The sequence below is a fragment of the Pholis gunnellus genome, assembly GCF_910591455.1.
Source record: "Pholis gunnellus genome assembly, chromosome: 2".
In the NCBI taxonomy this organism is placed as follows: domain Eukaryota; kingdom Metazoa; phylum Chordata; class Actinopteri; order Perciformes; family Pholidae; genus Pholis; species Pholis gunnellus.
The window spans coordinates 26,452,180-26,472,782 of NC_136536.1; the positions used below are offsets into that span (position 1 = coordinate 26,452,180).

The window sequence follows — 20,603 nt, forward strand, 5'->3', positions numbered from 1 at the left end:
GACATCTCATTATTCCTGAAGTTGTGACGTGTGTGTGACTCAGCCTGCGGCAGACATCAGAGCATGCTGCTCAGTGAGTCAGTGTGATAGCTCTGCTCGGTCATGACTTGAGATCCTCACCATATAGTTGATGGCACACATTAAGTGTGTTGAAGGAGTGTGTGCAGGTGAGGGAGGTTTTAAGTGGTGGTTTGTGCTGTAATGACAATGAGCTCTTGTCCTGTAAGGGCCATGTGTTTGCTGTCGTGTTGCTTGTTCATAAACATTTTACTGTTCAGTTCGTCTGAGCTTTGCACATTTCACATCTGTTTGTGTTGTGTGTTTAATTTAACTGCTACGCTCATTTCAGTTCTGATGAGAAAAATGAAAATGGTATTCAAAATGACCCATGTTCATCTAAATTTAAAGAGAGGAATCTGTCTCTATGTACATGTGTATGTGTCCTTCACGTAACCGTCCATCCGATACGCAACACGTTCAATATTGATAAATGTGATTAAACTAGTGATAGTGCGCTGTGCTGCGGCGGGGGGCGGGGCTTCAGGGCTCTATGGAACAAGTGGAGCATGTGGTCTTCAGCTGATCTTTACAGGCCAAGGCTCATTGACTGCACTTCACTTATGCTGCTAGATGTAGAGTATACTAGCATTACAAATAAACTCTTCTTCACTTACCTGCAGTCAACAAACACCGAATAAGGCAATTTTAGGCAACCAAAACAATTAACAATTAACTTTCATGAACTGAAAACAAACTGTGTCTATCACAAAGTAGCCCCACCCTAAAGCATCCCCTGCTTTATGGTCTGTTTGACTCTAAATGGACCATCATTTACTAAATGAACATCATGCTGTATTGAAGAAGATTTGAAACTAGAGATTGAGACCATAAACTCATGTTTACAATGTTTACTGAGGTAATAAACCAAGAGAGAAGTAGAGTGCATAGACTGCAACCAACTGAAACGTCTTCCGATTGCCAAGCTTGGAGAACTTTGGTGGTCGACATGAAAACGTGAATGTCCCTCTAGCCTAGTGTTTGGTTTATCCATTCTGGGCAACTGTAGAAACACGGTGGCCAGCTCTGAGAAGAGGACCGGCTCCGTATGTAGATATAAACAGCTCATTCAAAGCTAAAACACAACGATTCTTATTTTCAGGTGATAAAGAACACATACATCCAATTCTGTCAATAGATCCCCCTAAATGATATATACTGTACCTGTAAATGCTGTTTCTGTGTAAGTGATTTGTATGTCTCAGCTGGTCAGAAAAGCCACTCCATATTTGACATGTCTAAATATGGACCACATTCCTTTTAATGAGTAATGTTTTTTCCATAATTACTCTATTTTGTCATATGGGAGCCACTTTCATGTGCATGCGTGAGTGCCTTTGGGTTTGAATCAGATGTGTGGGGGGGATAACAGACCAAGGAATGCGAAAGAGGCATGTTTGTTGGATTACCTAAAAGTGGGGTTTAATGTGCTGTTTATGCGTCGTATGAGAGCCCGGGCCTCGTGTCTGTTTGGGCATGTGTACAATTTGCCAGTAGCAGTATGTACATTTATATTCAGCTCAGTCGTTAGAGTGTGTGAACGTGAACGAGAGGCAGAAAGTGAGCTCAGAGGGAACATTTTAAACTCAGTTAAACAATTTACCACTTTAGCGCCTTAACTGGCTGTCAGAGAGAAGCTTTGTGAAGAGGCTGTCAGCTGACCTTGGCTCATGTCTTTGAACATTTACATCCCACTTTGCACATTAAAACAGGCTCGGCCTCTATTATTTGCCACAAGTTAAGCATCAGTCTGCTTTTACATCACTCTGTCTCACCTTACTGTCACAGAAATCTCTTTTTTTAAAGGTTTGAACAGAGTGAACAGAGACGAATAAAGATTACTTAACTTAAAAGGAGAATCGAACATCAATGACGACACACAAACAGTTGAGTTTAAGATATAAAGGTTTTCAGAGACGTGGACTGCTTGTTTGACCCTTCAAAGGTGAAGAATCTTTAAGTGCTAGTCCAAACTATATGTAGAATTGAGGTTCCATTCACTTGACATCTCCGACAGGACTGTGCTGGTATTCAGTTTCGAACAGCATTGCTTAGCTGGGATATAATCACAACATACCACGGGCTAAAGTGAGCTTTTGCTTTCATGAATGTTTTTCTACCCAAACAACGATCTATTCCTAAACCTAACTAAGTAGTTTTGTTGCCTAACTTTAATTGACTTTCCAGAGAAGACAGAAGTATATTTTGAAAAGACAGTATGCATGTAACAAGCAGAAATTGTCGTGTTGCTGGATTTTGTAAGACGCTCATGCGCAGCGTTGTATGAAGATACGTTGATCCCTGAAACGAGGGGAACCTAGAGCGTCAGGCTAGTGCCATTCTCTACCTGTCCACCAGATGCCATTTGACCTGCTCCTGTCACCTGACCTTCCCCTCCCACCGACTCACCTGTTTACACTTTCCCCCTTCAGTTCCTGTACTGAGGGACTTTAGAAGACAGTCATTTCCTTTCCTTTCCTTTCCTTTCCTTTCCTTGAGCTGGAGACAGTTTCTTCATTTCAAGACCAGATAGGTGGTGTAAGGTGCCTTCTTCATTTCACTGTTTGTATGGATCAGAGCGTTACATAGTGGTGTGTACATAAAAATGTATAACATAACGTTTATTAGTTCTGCTTTATCTGTCTGCCGCTTAATTACATAAAAACATGTTTGTGTGTGTGTGTGCGTGTGTGTGCGTGCGTGTGTGTGTGTGTGTGTGTGTGTATGTGGGAGTATTTACCCCAACAAATAAGCCTCTGGTGATGTAACTTCAACAAGCTGCATAGAGATGATGTCACTGACCGACTGGACGAGCTCACAACCACAACGGCAAACATCTGGCTCTAATTATTACACACTGGTTCACACACATGCACATAGATAGAACTTTCTACATCCCCTCTCTCTATCTCGCTCTCGTCTATTCTTCTCCTCCTGTCTTCTGTCTTTGCTCCACTCTGCAGCCTCCTCTCTCACAAGAACCATGGCTACTTGTACACTTCAAATTTACAGATACTAAAGCTCAACATTTAAGGAGATGTTCTCATTCGCTGTCTTACAGAGCGCTATATGAGAAGATTGATGTAGTCTTATGACTGTGCAGTGAATGAATGAACGTGAACATCCAGTGCACTTCTATTCAGTAACGACATGAGGCCAAATCATATTAAACATGATCGTGGATGTAACTCTAATTCTCATGTGTACATGGGTTGCCCATGGAAGCAAAGACAAACATTTATTACAAAAATATTACGTGCTACTGAATATCAACCTGTGAAAAGTAATTCTACCACTGAATACATAATGCTGAAATATAGATGAACCTGAATTCATAGCTTTGAAATATCTTAACCTCTTGGACCCATTTGGGATACAGAGCGAGATTTTTAATCGAAGAGATCTGAAAACCATGAAATGTATCTGACTTCATGTGATTTTAATTCTCCTGTTTCAAACTTCTACAATGCTGCTGCAGGTTTGGCAATTTAAAAAACTAACTTTAAAACACTATTATTTTCAAATAATTATTATGTAGCAAATTGGGACTACAACCTATATTTCGTTGTGCAACCCTGTCATACAATGACAACTAAGAACCCTTGTAACTTGTAAATTCAAGTGACCAATATTTTTTTTTAAACTTTAATTAGTAATTTTCTCAGTTTCTCAAACGGAATCATCACACATTATGCAAAATGACTTTTTTCATGACTGACTGACTTTTTCCATGTCCCACGGTTTGTCTAGAGACCCCCAAGGTGTGTGAGAAAAGACCCTTCTGTCTATTTGTCTCCTGATCCATCTATAAGAACAGTGTGCAGGTCCATGTGCCATCCTATGGGCGTTGTTGTAACACAGTTCCACCTCCAGCAAGGTGACCATGGTTGTTATCTCCTCGCTATCGCAGACCTGTTACCACAGAACGTACGAGCAAAGCGTGCTACTTCTTCTGTTGTTGGCTGCAAGAACCAACACAAAAGTCTTCATGCAACCCCTATCATCTGAGAATGTGAAGACCCCGTGGATCAACTTTATTCTGATGGAAATATGCCCCACAACCACCAACCAAACCAAACAAATTGGCAAATTATTTAACTTAATATTGCTTCTCATTGAGGGCCAGTACACAGCAGGATTTGCTTCGACACTGGAGCTCAAGGACGGATCGATACCCACCATCCATGACCCAACTTCAAACTCAGCAAGCTATAGCTAGCTGGCTAGTTAGCTAGCATGTGAGTTCCGTCGCACTGAAATGCTACACTGGTTACTGAAAATAAGATAAACAAAGTTGTCACTCATCTGGCAATAGCTATATGCTTTCCTACGTGTGTTGGTAAAGCTTACAGTAAGTGGTAAACTTTTACTCATTTACTCTGGCTCTCTACACTTGGTAACATTACTACTCCACTGGGTCCATGGCTCGTTTTGTTGTTTGTGCAAAACCTCACCTCAGTGAGTCTGCTTGCTGCAAGTTGGTTGATATGGAAGTTTATACAAAAGTTAACCCGTTGCAATGGCGACGGTACACATGAAAATGGCCACAGCTCCAACCATATTGCTACATTAAGTCAAATGTCAATGTCCGTTGTACTCCTATTTCTTTTATGTTGTTTTTTGCAGGTTAGCCTTTTGAACTTCGCTTTAGCTTGTTGCGTGGCTAATTTGGAAGTTTCAATTGTAGGGCCACACGATGCAGCAAGTTGAGAGAAAGTCAGAATATCCAAGAAATTGTGTGAACTTTAAGCCTCATTTGAGGCCGAGTAAATAATGAGAGCGGTGGGTTGTGTAACTATTTCATACTGTAACATAAGCTCAGCTGGCTTTGAAGAAGGCCTCTTTGGTATGTGTGTGTGTTGCTGCTGTATTGTGTGTATGAAGATTTGCTTGGTAGACGTACCCTGCAGGTACACGTGTGAAAAACAGATTGTGTCAAACTGTGAGGACTTATGGATACAATCATTCTTCTGCTTGTCAATGTTATGTAACTTTGATTAATGTTGCACCAGTCGCTAACTTGCTCATACCTGAAAGCTGTCGTGGCCAGCTCGGAAGGTAGAAATGAAATACATAGCGGTATAAAAAATGCAAGATTCAAGAAATACACATTTGCAATGGGTAACTTCACGGATCACAAAATTGTGTCCTATCATTTTGGTTTCATTTGCAATCACCTTGAAATTAGTACTCTGATCACCACACACCCTGGTACATACATGCTGCTCCTCCATTCAAGACCAAATGTATCTGCTTGTACATGGTTGTCCCCAAAGAAGTTTTATTTTCTATGGCCCTGATAAAACACGACAGTATAATGTTACACTGAATCTGTCTGTGAATGACCTGAAGCCCGGTCCCACCAGACTCTCCTCCCAGCACGAGAAACCATCGGAGGAGGAAGTTATTGTTTATCAAAAACGTTTCCAGTGAAAAGATCTAAGTTACTCTGTGAAACATGTCCTCACAGTAGCTGTCTTTGTTTTTCAACAAAGACAATAACTTTATGAGATCAGTATTCACCTTCAGTTATGTTGACACGATGAAGTCTAATCCAGCAAGGTTTGGTTTAGGCACAAAAACCCCTCGGTTAGGTTTAGAGAAAGAGTAAGGATAGGTTACAAATCAAAGCTAGGGTTAGGGTTATGGCAACATTGTGGTGTGGGCTCCATTTAGCCCACTATTTCTCTAGGTTTATGTGAGCTTTGTAGTCATGGTTACCATAAGAAAGGTTAAGGTTAGGGAATAATGTTATTTTATAGCTTGTTTGTTTGATCTGTACAAAAGTGTTCTGGCTTTAATTGGTGGACTATGCAATGACTACCGCTAGTCTCTGCTGTGATGCCTGACATGTTTATTTGAATTAGTTTAACTTTGATTCTGAATATTTCCAGCTTTATGCTGTTGAGAGTTAGATGAGAAGATTGATACTCTTATGATTTTGCCTGAATGTGAAACTAAAACAACTAAAGCTAGGCTGGTAACAGAAGAGACAGGCTCTGTTTAGTGTTAAAACATCTGTCTACCAGCACCTCATTCTGAAGTCAACAGGTCTCACCGATCTATCTGAAACACAGTGCAGGCTGTTATCCAAAATATGGGACTATTCCTTTAAGGTTTCTAAAAAAAACACAATTACATTAAAAGTGAACTGAGAAATATAATATATTCAAAAGATGTTAATGTCTTCTTCGATCTGTCACCCCTCCCTGTTCCCCTCCACTCTCACTTTAATCTCCCCACTCACTCCACCTCCCCCACAGCCTCCCCTCTTCCTCTTCCTCTCCCTCTGTCCTCCCACCAGACTGCTGAACTGTAAGCACACAGGGCACAGCAGAGGCCGAACATTTTTGTTTCCTGAGCCAATGCTCAGCTGGAGAGCACTCAAACACACACACACACACATACACTCACACAATCCATCTCTCTCTCTCTCTCTCTCTCACAAACACACACACACATACACTCACACAATCCATCTCTCTCTCTCTCTCTCTCTCTCTCTCTCTCTCACACAAACACACACAGACATACACTCACACAATCCATCTCTCTCTCTCTCTCTCTCTCTCTCTCTCTCACACAAACACACACAGACATACACTCACACAATCCATCTCTCTCTCTCTCTCTCTCTCTCTCTCTCTCACACAAACACACACAGACATACACTCACACAATCCATCTCTCTCTCTCTCTCTCTCTCTCTCTCTCTCTCTCTCTCTCTCTCTCACACACAAACACACACAAACACACACACACACACACACACACACACACACACACACACACACACACACACACACCCTTCAGAGGTTAGTAGGGTTTAACAGAGAGAAACTCAGCTCCCCATATTCTCATTACATTACAGTCCATTACTAGTCTGACCAATAACATAACGGGAAAGAGAGGACAGAGGTGTGGGGACCTATCTCTCTCTCTCGCACATATACACACACACACACACACACACACTGGGTGAAATAGAAAAAAGATGATAGAGATAAGGGCTCTGCACGGGCCGGTCACATCATACCTTTAAAATCCCGAAGGCGCGGTCATGACGTCACCAATGTTAAAAAAGAGCCACAGAGCAGAAAGAGAGAGAGAGAGAGAGAGAGAGAGAGAGAGAGAGAGAGAGAGAGCGCGCGAGAGAGAGAGAGTCACACCCCCATCACCTCTTATGTTTTACCCGTTTACCAATTAAGGACAGGGAGAGAGAAAGAGAGAAAGAGAGAGACCGAGGAGACAGAGGTAGGAAAGAGCGAAAGAGCGGACCATCTCTTCTTTTTCTCCCCCTCTCTCTCCTTTACGCCACCAGCACAACCAATACACCCATTTCCCCCCACCGGGACTGCGCGTGGGGAGGGAGGTCCGGGACCTCGCTGCAGCAGCACACACATACCCATCGGCCACACACCGAACACACCCTCTGTGACCAAAGGAACGGCAGGCTGCTGCTGCGCGCACTGACTGAGCGGACCGGAGAGAACACGCGTACCAGGAGATCACAGACTACAGTCCTCATGTAAGTTTAGTCCCGCTGCGGACTCGTTGCTGGGAGTGAGAGGGATGCTGCGCGTGACTTATCACGGTGGGAGATTTGATAGAATCTTGTGAATGGGTGTCTTCAGGTTGTCTGTCATGTATGAGTGCGTGTGACACACATTATACACAGCACTAACTTTTCTAATGAAGCTTGTTTTAATGAAGCTCTAATCACGCCGCGGGTCACGGTGGGTTAACGTCTCTTTAATGCCGTCACACATTTAACAGTGGGACAGTTTGACCCCGCGGTGGTCGGTCACAGGAGATGATGGAAAGCTGGATGGAAAGCGCCACGAGCTCATCCATCCCTCCATCTCACTTCATTCACATGAAGTTTGTTTATGGGCTGTCACGCACGAGCCCGCTCCTCCGCGTGCACCTCAGCCGCAGCAAAAGCGGACTGAAGCATCTCTCCGGTGTTACAATTAGGGGCTCCGCACCAAATAAGGTAATACACTGACTGCACTGGAGCTTTTTACAGGAGGGGGGGGGGGGGGCAGCGGTGGGCGCTTGCGCCCTCCGCTGGCGGGCCGACGGTCCTCGTTCATGAGGTATGAACATGCAGTATGTCACTGCGGGTCTTCACACATACAAACTTGCTTTTATTATTTAACGCTCTTCTTCATAGCCAGGAGAAGACTTTTAGACCCTCACATTTCTAAATCTATTTTGCTTTTTACACCTTCTACTCTATGAATTGTTTCTGATCGATCAAAACAAGTTGCAAAGGGCTTTACGTACATTTTAAAAAAAACGATCAGTTATTTGAATATTATGATGACAAATGGTAATAAAATAACAGTAAAATCAATAAAAAGCCTAACACGATACATGTTGAGATGAAAATGATGACAAAGGTGCAGAAAATATATTTGGTTATTTCATAAAGAAATTAGGGACCATATGTGTGTTTTATTCAGGTATTTACTTTATATGTTGCTTGTTTTCACTTATTAATTTCGACACAAATACCCTTTTTAATATCAGTACGGCACATTGTTGCTTTATGGGGTGTGACTTCATCCAAAAATATGGTAAAATATGTCCCCCCCATAATTCAGTAGAGGGTTAAGAGCAACTTCAAGACTCTGTGCATATGGGACTGTTTATATAATTGGTGTTCTGAACTGATCATTTCACATTAATTCATTATACACCTTTTTTCACACATTTACATAACAGTCCTGTCTCATCTTTACCTTTATTTGTCCAGCTTTACGGTCTTTGCTCACAGCTGTTTTGTCTATTTTTTTGTTAGTGTATTGGGAGAAATGCAAAAAAAACAGTTAAATTCCTGTGCACACATACTAGAACAATGAAGCTGATTCTGAATCTGATCTAATAAGATGCATTTTATTACTGTCATGAGTAAAACTGTCTCAATTGGAAATCGTGATGATATCTGCCCCGACATTCATCATTATCTGAACCCCAATGTTACTCCTCTCTTTTTATTTTCTTAAAACAGACTGAAAGATTGGAACGTGCCTCTTTTATTCCCAAAGTGAAGTTGATTCCAACCTTTTCTGGCATGGTTTCATGCTGTTTGGTCAGAACATTCCGGTACACCCTTCGTCTAAAACACGGTTGAGAAAAATGTGTTTGAAGATTCTAGGCTTTGAATATTGAATATTTGACACTTCTTGGCCTACATTCACCCGACAAGTGCCACCAAATACACACACACACACACACACACACACACACACACCACACAGTATATTAAGGCAGAAGCTAGCTTTGCTGTAATCCGTGCATCTGACTTCTTTCTCTTTCCTCACATCACTCTATGTGTGCGTCTTGTGGTTAGTGGTGCTTCATGCAACGTTCATCTAACTTCCTTTGCTGAGCTCTGCTCTGCTCTGCTCAGCTTGTGGCTGATCGGGTGTGGTGAATGATGATGAGAAGGTTGTTGGCATTGCAGGCTGGTACTGTAATACTATTATTGCAGGTTGGTACTGTACTAATAGTATCATTGCAGGTTGGTTCTGTACTAATATCATTGTTGGTTTTGTACTGATAGTAGTATGATTGTAGGTTGGTTCTGAACTAATAGTATCATTGCAGGCTTGTACTGTACTAATAGAAGTATCATTGCAGGCTGATGCTGTATTAAAAGTGGCATTCCATGTTGTTTGTTCTTTAAAATAAGCACTATATTTTTCAGGCTATAGGTTCACAATTGCTGGTACACAATTCTGATGCTCTGATGATGAAATGTATGTCCCGCAGCGCAGACCCTTGCATACTCGCAAGTGTAACTTTGGCTTTAATGGAACTACTACGAAAGATGCTCAATAACAAAAATTTTGCATTACAAGCTCAGCCAATGGTTTTAAATGGTATGTTTCCTAAATGGGTGGGGCAGTGGCAAAACCCACGTGACAAGAAATTGAGTCTCAGTGTGGTGTCTCCTTTCTGAACTGTCTTTGCTACTGCGCGTCCGTAGTGTAAGCGCTTGAGTATAACCGAGGCTTAGGTGAGTGGTTGATCGAGGGTTGGAGTTTCCCCATTGGCCATCACTCTTTCATAATGAATAGGCACAACAGTAGTTTCATATTTAGGCAAAATCGTAGGAAGGGTAGTATCAATCTTCTCATCTAACTCTCAACAGCATAAAGCTGGAAATATTCAGAATCAAAGTTAAACTAATTCAAATAAACATGTCAGGCATCACAGCAGAGACTAGCGGTAGTCATTGCATAGTCCACCAATTAAAGCCAGAACACTTTTGTACAGATCAAACAAACAAGCTATAAAATAACATTATTCCCTAACCTTAACCTTTCTTATGGTAACCATGACTACAAAGCTCACATAAACCTAGAGAAATAGTGGGCTAAATGGAGCCCACACCACAATGTTGCCATAACCCTAACCCTAGCTTTGATTTGTAACCTATCCTTACTCTTTCTCTAAACCTAACCGAGGGGTTTTTGTGCCTAAACCAAACCTTGCTGGATTAGACTTCATCGTGTCAACATAACTGAAGGTGAATACTGATATAAGTAACTGTCTCATGTGGATGAAAAACTGGTCAGTAACTAGTACGGTGAGGACTGTACTGTGTCAGTGTTTCACAGAATAACTTAGATCTTTTCACTTGAAAAGCATTACTTGATGTTGTAATGTGTCCATGTGCAGACAATATTAGGGACTTTATACAGTAGTTTAATCGTAATGCAAAATAATTTGAGCATCGTATTATATAATCTCCTCATATATTTTGAATGCAACGTTATCATATCATTCATCAGCTCATTTATGTCATGTGTCCCTCGCTTCCCAATCCGCACATCCTGCCCATGCGCTACTGTGCATGGTAGTACTACACACGTGGTTATAAACCCTTGCGCACCCTATTTCTACCCTGATAATGCTACATTATTAATAAATCAGTGTTGAAATCAGCAGGAGGAGAGCTAGTTAATGAGAGCTGTTAGCAGCAGTCTTGTAAAGTGTAGTTTTTGGTGAGAAACATGAATAAATCTAGTTGTTTAAGGGATATGTTTTTACAGCAATATGAAATAGATATTAGAGAGAGAATTACTTTGTATCGGCCAAAGTCCAGCTTTCAGAATTGGTATCGGAAAGGAACAAATGGTACCGGAACATCTCTACTAAGTATATGTATACTTAAAGAAATGTACTTAGTTACTTGTATTTCCCTGTATATATATGGATATTGCTGCTATTATTATGTATGTAAAGATCACTATTATTTTTGCAATTGGGGGGGCAAATAACAAGTGGATACGTTTAGAAAAGCAGAAGTGCCAAAAGGACATGAAAAGAGTGCAATTTCCAAAACAGCGAGGAAAGAAAATGTAGCAGAGGAGCCAATTCAAAGACAGAAACTGGAAGATGTAGTACCATAAATACTCACTAGAGGGAGCCAGATGACAAGCCAGAGAGGACAGCTTGCTCTTCAGATCCTGAGAGCTCCTTCTGTCCCCGCCCCCGTCTTTTGTCCCCTGTTTATTTGGCAAATTCCATTGAAACAATAGACCACAAGTCAATATCTCACCAGTTATATCACTTTTACTTACTTGCTTGTGCTTTCTGAAATTCAGTATGAATTAAACCCACAGAGGATCCCTCTAACCATTTCTGTTTCAATGTATCCATTCACTTAGAGCTATGTCTGTGTCTTAAATTCCTCACGTCAGCTTTCCAATAAATTCTGCTGCTGTTAATCTGCCCTGCCTTCCTGCTCTGCCACAATCGGCATCCACTGTCGTCTTAACTTTTCCATTTTAATTAGGGCCAAACCTGTAAACTGTTGCAAGTATACATGTACGTAATGAATGAAAATGATGCGCCTACAGGGGCCAGAGCAGAATTACTCCAAACTATCTAAATGTATTGTTCTATTATTTTAAATAGCCCAGAGAACGGAAAAGCATGCTGGTGGATTGTATCTGTGTATGTGTGTGTGTGTGTTACAATGATAGGGCTCTTTTATTGGGGTGTCATTAAGGCTGGGGGCTCCAGGGTTATTATGAGGTTGAGGGGCATTCTTAAGATTCTCCATATACCAGACACACACAGACACACGTACACACACAGGAAAAGCCCTCTTGGTGGCTCCAGGCCTCACTGTGGCTCCTGGCACTGAGCTCCTCGCTTAGTCAGACAAGCTACAGAGTCACATCTCTCTTTCTGTCTTTACAACTGCTGTTCCGTTACTCCCAGCACGAAATTTAGTTTTTTATCTAGTCATGTTAAAGGAGCACTCCAACTCACAAAGTTGGGGGACTTGTGAATAATAGATTGAAAAAACAATGGTCAAAAGGGAAGCAGCAGAGGTCGGGATATCCTGACTTTAAGGCCGGATCCTACAATTCCCATAATGCAACTCCACGCCCTCAGTTTATTTACAGGTTTTCTGTCAAATATTTGAATTCTCATGACAATCTCAGTCAGCGAGATGGTGTTCTGACAGAACACAAAGCAAACTTGAAGAATCTGCTGCATGAACATACAGAGATGAGAAGAAGATGAAGAGAGACTGAAGAGAAAGAACAGAAAGAACTGCAGCTCCTGATGAGCTCTGAGATCAGCCTGAGGCTGAGCTGTCACACACCACACACAGCCGATGAGCATGTTAATAGCTAGCTTACAGCTAATGTTCGTACAGTCTGTACATCGGCTGTGTGGGGCAAATAAACGCAGACCGCATACGGTCCAGCGGTCAAATTTGTGCAAAAGCACACATTCAGAGTTTAGAGAGGTCTCTTAAGAGCCACAGAGGACATCACACAACTGTCTCCACAGGCTGAGACAGCTGTCCCCCATAGCTATAAACTGAACATCATGTGTAGAATGGGCTGAGCGTCCCTTCTAATCATTTTCCCAGGAGCTTTATGTTGTATGACAACAGAACAGAAATGACAATGGAAACATGTGCAAGACACCTGGATGATAATATTTGCCACCTCATCCCCTCTTTATCTCCTATTTGTACTGTCACTTCAGTTCATGAAACAACCCCCCACCCCCTCCTCCATTATATAGTACACACTTGGAGTCTGATCTCATCTGGCTGTTTGGTCAGTATAAGCTACAGTGAAGACAAACAGAGGAGGCGGGTAGAGGCTGGTGTCTAGACACTATAACCTCTGTAAAGATAAGACTGCACACACTGTGACATGACACAAACACACACATGCACAGGGATGAAGGCTGACATTTAGGCTGCATACTCCAACAATATACCCACAGATAAGCACACTGTCCATGCTTGCAGACACAAACAAAGTTCTGCACAGGAAAGGAAAGTTGAACAAAGCTGCATGCAGACCAACAGACACAAACAAACATATCTGTGTGACCTTATTGGGGAGTCGCTGGTGCTCATATCCCACTGGATCTCTCAAATATTTATTCCTCTGCTCCCCGGGACTCATCAACATGAGCATTAGAAGAGCTCATGTACTCACAGGGACCCTGAACATGGGGCCTTGATCTCTGTACATCTGCTACAGTGTCACTTTGTTTCTACCGGCTCAGAAAACAACCCCCTTTTCCTCCAATATCCACAGCGGTACTGGGATGAAGGAGGAAGAGGGATAGGACTATCCCCAAATAATCAGGGATACATCAGGGCTGGGAATTCTTTTCACTGCAGCTTCCTACAGAATAATATTAGTGCCAGGTGTGAAAAATGTATTTGAGTTTAAAGTCAGAATTCCTTTTCAAGACCTGTGTCTCAGCAACACACTCTCGCCAGATCAGCACCAGTCTAGTGTTAACGTTAGCCAAACTGTGTCGAAATGTTAAGTTCTAGCAAACTAATTTAGAAAATAGAAATACATCAGGCCGCGCCCACTTAGAGGACAGGCAGTGCAGCTGTAATTGTAATGCGTCACCTTTTATTATAGAGCATCTTATCAGACAAATCCCAATGTCCACACTCACAGACTCAGACTTTGAGGCGCGTTCCTGACGGTTTAGGGCTGTCCCTCTGTCAAATCAGCGAGTGCGTGGGGGCCCTTTCCATTTGCCTGAGGGAGTTACCCACAATTCAGCTTTGTGACATTAAAACACAGGGTTACTGGGGGCACAGAAACACCCCATTAACTTTAAGGTATAAAAATGGTAGGCAACATATAAAAAACAACAACACATGAAATCAGATGAATGCAAGCAACGGCCATATTGCACACCTGGTTTATTTCATCAACCATTTTTTGTTTTAATTTTGCTTAGTGACGCTGCTTTTGACAAAAAAAATAGTAAATGTATTATTTGACAATTACCTCTTGTACATTCTGTAAGCCTGGATGACTTTCAAATCAGGCAGTTAAAAATGTCAAATAAAACCCCACAAGTGTACATAACACGTTTTGGCATTGTCGTGAAATGTCTCTGCAGGGTACTGTCCGCTTCTTATTTCAGATCTTTTTCAACCATTTATTAGTTGATGTCAGTTAAGTCCCTGAGTGTTCAGGACCTAAGGCCTTAGGGAGGGGGACATTGGGTTGGGCCATGGAGCATTTTTGATTATCTCACAACTCAAATACATTTTCCACGTGGATCGTCTTCCATAGCATCCATAGTCTGGTAGACAAAAACCTTTAAACACAAATTGAATATGAAGGTCATTTGTGAGCAGTAGGCTAAAATACATGACATATCTACGTACGTATGTCTATTTCAAATGGCTGTAAAGTTGGATTCATCACACCAATGTCCAATAAAATACAACTTTACTGTTATGTTACTTATTGCGTTGAGGAGTATGCGGATTGTGCTTTCTTACATCAGTGACTGCCATCTTTGAAGTTTCAGTTGGACAGTGGGTCAGTCTCTTAAAGTGGGAGTGCTGGACATGAAAAAGTGTCTCATTTTGTTGGAGCTAGCTCCTTACACGAGCATGTCACGTGCACCTTCAGTTCCGTCCAACATGACTCCCTTTTCTGCTCTCCGGTGCTATAACCGCCTACTTTTCTTTGTAAAATCTCTGTCTCCGGGCTATAAGTCAGTCTCACTGAGTCCACTCCTCTCTTCTCTTTTGCTTTCCTCTCAGACAGACGAGCGACGAAGTGAGGGAGAGAAGGAGGGAGCGGCCACGCAGAGTCGAGCAGACTCCACCCAGAGAGAACGCCAGCGAACCAAGAGACAGCCGAGACCATAAAAATGAGTGGTTCACACCCCCGGCTCCACCAGAGCGCCGCGCCCGCTCCCAACGCTCTCGCCACGGACAAGGACGCAGAAATGCCCGCCACGGAGAAGGACCTGGCCGAGGATGCGCCGTGGAAGAAGATCCAGCAGAACACCTTCACCCGCTGGTGTAACGAGCACCTGAAATGCGTCAACAAGAGGCTCGGCAACTTGCAGACGGACCTCGGCGATGGGCTGCGACTCATCGGGCTCCTGGAGGTCCTGTCCCAGAAGAAGATGTTCAGAAAGTACAACCAGAGGCCCACCTTTCGCCAGATGCAGCTGGAGAACGTGTCGGTGGCCCTGGAGTTCCTGGACAAGGAGAACATTAAGCTGGTGTCCATAGGTGAGTGAGAGACGTCTGCACACAACGTGTGATGAATGAGTGCCTTTTTGGTTTGTAACGCAGCTCCACCTTCATCCAGGTGGTCCCCTCTCTGTTTGTGCATACCAGTTAGGTTTTCTTAGGTTAGCTCGAGTGGTGCTAAGCAGCAGTCAAGATTGGAGTACAATGTCAAATAGGTGGTGATAATGGAGAGAAAAGTGCACGTATGCATGCATGCAGGGTCGAATAAAGTTGAGCATGTTGCTGTCCAGTAAAAAAAAACAAAACAACAACAGTCCGCTTGTAAAGAAAGAGAGGTGAAAACACATTGGAGTCCACAGTTGTCTCTGAACAAGTGTTAAATAAGCCTAGAGAAGAGTCGCCGGTGTCTGGCACAGTACTGAGTGTGTTTTCAGGCGTTTCCCTGGAGTCCAGGGGCGTAGTGCTTTTGTCTCCGGCTGTCCACATTTGAGGTGGGTTGTTTTTGGGAGGAGGGGGTCTGACTGTGCAGAGGGGGGCCCCGGGCTCTCTGTGTTCCCCTGCCGCCTGAGCAGAGCAGAGCAGAGCAGAGCTGGGCCGGTCCGAGCCAAACTTTGTGGGCCGGGATATAACTTGGGCCTAGTGGGATAGTAGAGCTCATCCTATACACACACACACACGCACGCACGCACGCACGCACGCACGCACGCACGCACGCACGCACGCATGCAAGCAGGCACGCACGCACGCGCGCGCGCAGAGAGAGACACACAGGGCTATTGTCTGTGCTCATGTCGTGCAGCAGGCTGTGGCTGGGTCTCCACAGCATTAGAGAGGATGTGTCTCACGCTCGGGAACACTGGGTTTAATGGGCTTTGCCTGCATGTAGCCTCATACCTGCTCACAACACGGGGGATTTTACAGCTACTGCAAGTAAATTCAAGTATTTCGTTTTTCTGCTGAGCTGTAATACAAAACAAGCAGAACATAGCCTTCCTGTGTTCATCTCTGCCCCATACAGAATAGATCACCTCACTGCAGTGAATGAGTGGCTCTCAAAAGGGTGCTTTAATAGATTGGGTCCCAAATCTAATCTAGCTGTTAATTCGATTCATAGTTGAGATTTGCATAGAGTGGAGATGTTCCGATACCTTTTTTTCCTTCCCGACTCCGAATCCGAAACCTGAACTTGTCAGATCGGCACTGTTCATGTTGCACATGCAGCATCTCAGCAGAGATGGGGAAAGAAGCGAGGCGGCTCACTCGTTAGCTACTTCCATCATCAATTTCAGAAGCGGCTATGGTTTTGTCTTCCGGAGCTGATGATTGAGGTAGCTAAGAAGTGAGCCATCTCTCTTCTTTCTCCTCTCTTCAGACAGTTGCACATGCTGTTGTACTGTTATTCCTGTGTAGCGTAAATGAGCTGATGAATGAAGTGGTAACGTGATATCCGATCAGTGCATAGACTCACATACTCGCTACACCCGATCCAGTAATTTAGACTGTATTAGGAGGCCTTTTTGATACTGGTATCGGAGCAACTCTACATCACAGTGCCTAACCCGATCAGATGTTTTACCATGTCCACACCTGGAGTAAAGACCGACAACAGGCTTCTCTCTGAGAAAACACCTTTATCAACAGAGAGTCTGTGGTTGGAAGGAAAGGAAGAGGTTTGTGACCAAGTCGGTGTGAGTCAGACATGAGTGAGTCCCTGTCATCCCTCGCTGGGGAAATGTCTGGCTCACTTCACGGTTTCCACCGCACATGTTGCTGCTTCCTTCTACAGCCAACAGGTTAGGTGTTGGCACTGTTCTTACCTCATGTCAAATACAATAGCACCCCAAACTTCATCCTAGCATACAGGGAGAGGTGGAGCTGCTGAGGATGGATCACCTCATGGCTGGAGGGTGGTAGTAAGGTAATATTCAGGGCATTGTACTATTGTGAGCCATCCTACTCAGCACCGTCTGTCTGTGTCTACAGCTGACTCACCCTCATCCTAACTGCTCCTGTTGAGTCATTTAATCTGAAGATGAGAGAGCAGCCCGCTCTCCTCTTTTACTTCCTCCTTTCATTGCAGAAAGTGGGCACACCCAGCCAGCAACCCTTACCACAAATTACAAAACTGCCATCACTGCTCAGCATTGATGCACAGGGTCCCTCCCTCTTTCTTCGGTCTGAAGCTCTCGCTGTCTCTCTTTTCTTTCAGCAGTTCGCTTTAAACCTTTCTGCCCTTTGTGGATCTTGATGTCCACACCTCTTTCATTTCTCCTTTGCTTGATACGCAACAGTACCCAGTTTTACACTGTCATCATGAGTTTCTTTAGACACGCCAGTCATTTTCTCCATCCAGAAGGCCACAGTAGTGGAGTGTGGAACTAGACTAGGTGCAAAGAACAATCCTAAATAAATAATGGATTAGTCATTTCTACTATAAAATGTCAAGAATTCCCAGATCCTGAGGTGACATCTTCAAACAATCCAAAACCCAAAGCTTACAATTATGTAGAACAGTTTCGACAAGCTGAAACAAGCAAATGTTTTTGTGGTTGATAATAACAGACTAACTGTCTGTACGGTGAAAATGTGAAGCTGGCTGCAGTAGCTGGTTAGCTTAGCATAAAGACAAGGAAACGGTGGGAGGGACATCTAGGATGGATCTGCCCTAAAGAAAAAGAAATTACCAAGAACACTCTAAAGCTCACTAATTACCTTCTTGTATCTTGTTTGTTTAATCCATATAGAAACCCAAGTGTATAAACAACAAGTTGTGGTTTTATGGACAGTTGTGTACCAGGTTGCATGTGGAATTTACTGCGCCCAACCAAAAGATAGTCCACATACCCTAAGTAAAACAACAACCTATGCTTTTTACACTTTACCTATTTCTTGGCTATATGCTAAGCTAATGCACAGACATGAGAGAGGTATCATTCTCCTGATCTAACTCTCTGAAAGAAAGCGAATAAACAAGTTTCCCAAAGTGACAAACAGTTTTTTTTAAATGATTAATTGAATCTCAAAAAAGTTGGCGATTCATTTTATATTGATTGACTTATCGATTAACAAACTGCCCTAAACTGGACTACTAAACTACTGTAACAGAATTTCTACTTAACCCTACACTTGCCAAACTGCTCATAGACTGTATATAAGAAGTGATCGTAGTCACCGGGACGTCACCCATTTGTTTGTGGACTTTAGTTCTGAAGCCTCAGGTTCGGCATGTTGGCCGTCGCCATCTTGTTTTTTGCAACCAAAAGTGACACAAGAGGATGGAGCTAAGTACAACCGAACCCTGAAAGACACATTTAGGTGACCAAAATGTTACAATTAACCTTCATGTACTGAAAACACACTGAAAGTGTTAAAGTTATGAGAGGAAAACATGGACAACTCCCAAACCAGACAACGCCATGGAAGCGACCTGTCAATCACAAGGTAGTCCCGCCCTAAAGCAAATGAAGAGTTGAAGAAGACTTGAAACTAGAGATTGAGGTCATAAACTCATGTTTCCAATGTTTACTGAGGGAATAAATCAAGAGAGAAGTAGTCATTTTCTCATAGACTTCTATGCAACCAGAGGAGTCGCCCCCTGATGGGGAGTAGAGAGAATGCAGGTTTTAATGTGCTTCAGCTTTGGCTTCACTTTTCAGAAAAGGAGGTTGCTGTCTGCTCCACCAGCTTCAATCACAGTTACCCCACGTGTCATTAGCATCACTGAGATGACGGATGTTATTATTTGAAATGGATCCACAGTTGTTATCATGTTGGGTCTTTCAGCAAGCTGTGAAGATAGAAAAACCTCAACAGTTACTAAACTCGGCTCTACCCTGCAGCATAGACTCGCTAAACTTGTCAGCTTATGTTCATATTCCACTGCTCATCGCACCCGTGTTTGGACCAATCATTTCACTTGGCATAAATCTGTTTATGGTGGAGCTTTAGCACTCACTAGTTTATGTATTATGTTTTTATTAATAATAAATCATACTAATTTGTTCATTCCCCTTCACTAAACTACTCCTTATCTCTACCTGACTGAGCTTGTGTGGAGTTTGTCGAAACAGTACAAACGGCAGCGATTGTACCAAACTCTTCCTGTCATACATCCACACAGGAGGGATGTGAAATAAACAGAGCTGTGGTCTAACTTTGTACCTGGTGGTTATTTTTCTGGGAGCAGAGACATGCAGGTTGAGACAGACTTCTGTGTGGCAATGACCAGGCTGTCTCCTCCTGTTATATTACTGAAAGAATGAGATAAACAAGCTTACAGAAGAAGTTATCCTCGTGGGCTGAGACTGTGTAACTTTATAGAGATGAGATAATATAATCTTTCTCTTACAGTTGAAAAAATTGGATTTCTAAGCAATAAAACACATCCTTGACATAGCCATTTCAGTACAGTACTGAATAGTTTTGATGCTAAATTCTCACCTGCTGTTTTCTGGCTCATGTTTGCCAACTTTTAGGTATTGCTGTGTAACTGCCATAGTTGAGTCAGTGGAAGTGTCTTACACTTGCATTCTTTCTACTGGCCTTCAGGGGGCGACTCCTCTGGTTGCAAAAAGAAGTCTGTCCACAACTTTACTGTTTTAGCTCTTAAGCTAAAATTATTTTTCTCAGGAGTTGGTGGAGACCAAAACAGAGTTAAAAGGAGAGTGGCTATTGGACTTATATTCATCAGGTCACTAGAAACATGACTCCAAATTAATGCTGATGTTCCTACGCATATGTGTAAATAAGCCACTGTTTGCGAACAAGTTCGCCATATAACTTTGTTAGGTGATGATATGACAACAATGTGTTTACAACCTGTTTCTACTGCCCCTAGGTGGCCAAAACATCAATGCAGGTTTGACCTAGATCCCTGAGTAATTGACCCCTCGCTAAGTCCCGCCCTTCAAATGCAAACTGGCCTATCACAGCGTAGCATCGGCCAGCTTTGACCAGGGTCCGACTGACAGAGCAGCAGCAGGGGGCGGGGCTTAGCCAAGGGTCCATTACAGCAAGAATGCAACCC

General features: G+C 42.9%; 1 protein-coding gene across 2 annotated transcripts in view; it reads left to right on the plus strand.

Annotated features, from left to right (window-relative positions):
* The first annotated feature begins 7,437 nt into the window (after positions 1–7,437).
* The window catches only part of flna (filamin A, alpha (actin binding protein 280)), a 53,144-nt gene continuing 39,978 nt past the window's right edge, over positions 7,438–20,603 (plus strand). For both annotated transcript variants that reach the window (XM_079171492.1, XM_079171493.1), the window contains exons 1-2: positions 7,438–7,585; positions 15,137–15,616. In XM_079171492.1, coding sequence (XP_079027618.1) covers positions 15,247–15,616 — 370 coding nt within the window. In that variant the 5' untranslated portion in view covers positions 7,438–7,585; positions 15,137–15,246. The remainder of the gene's footprint in view (positions 7,586–15,136; positions 15,617–20,603) is intronic.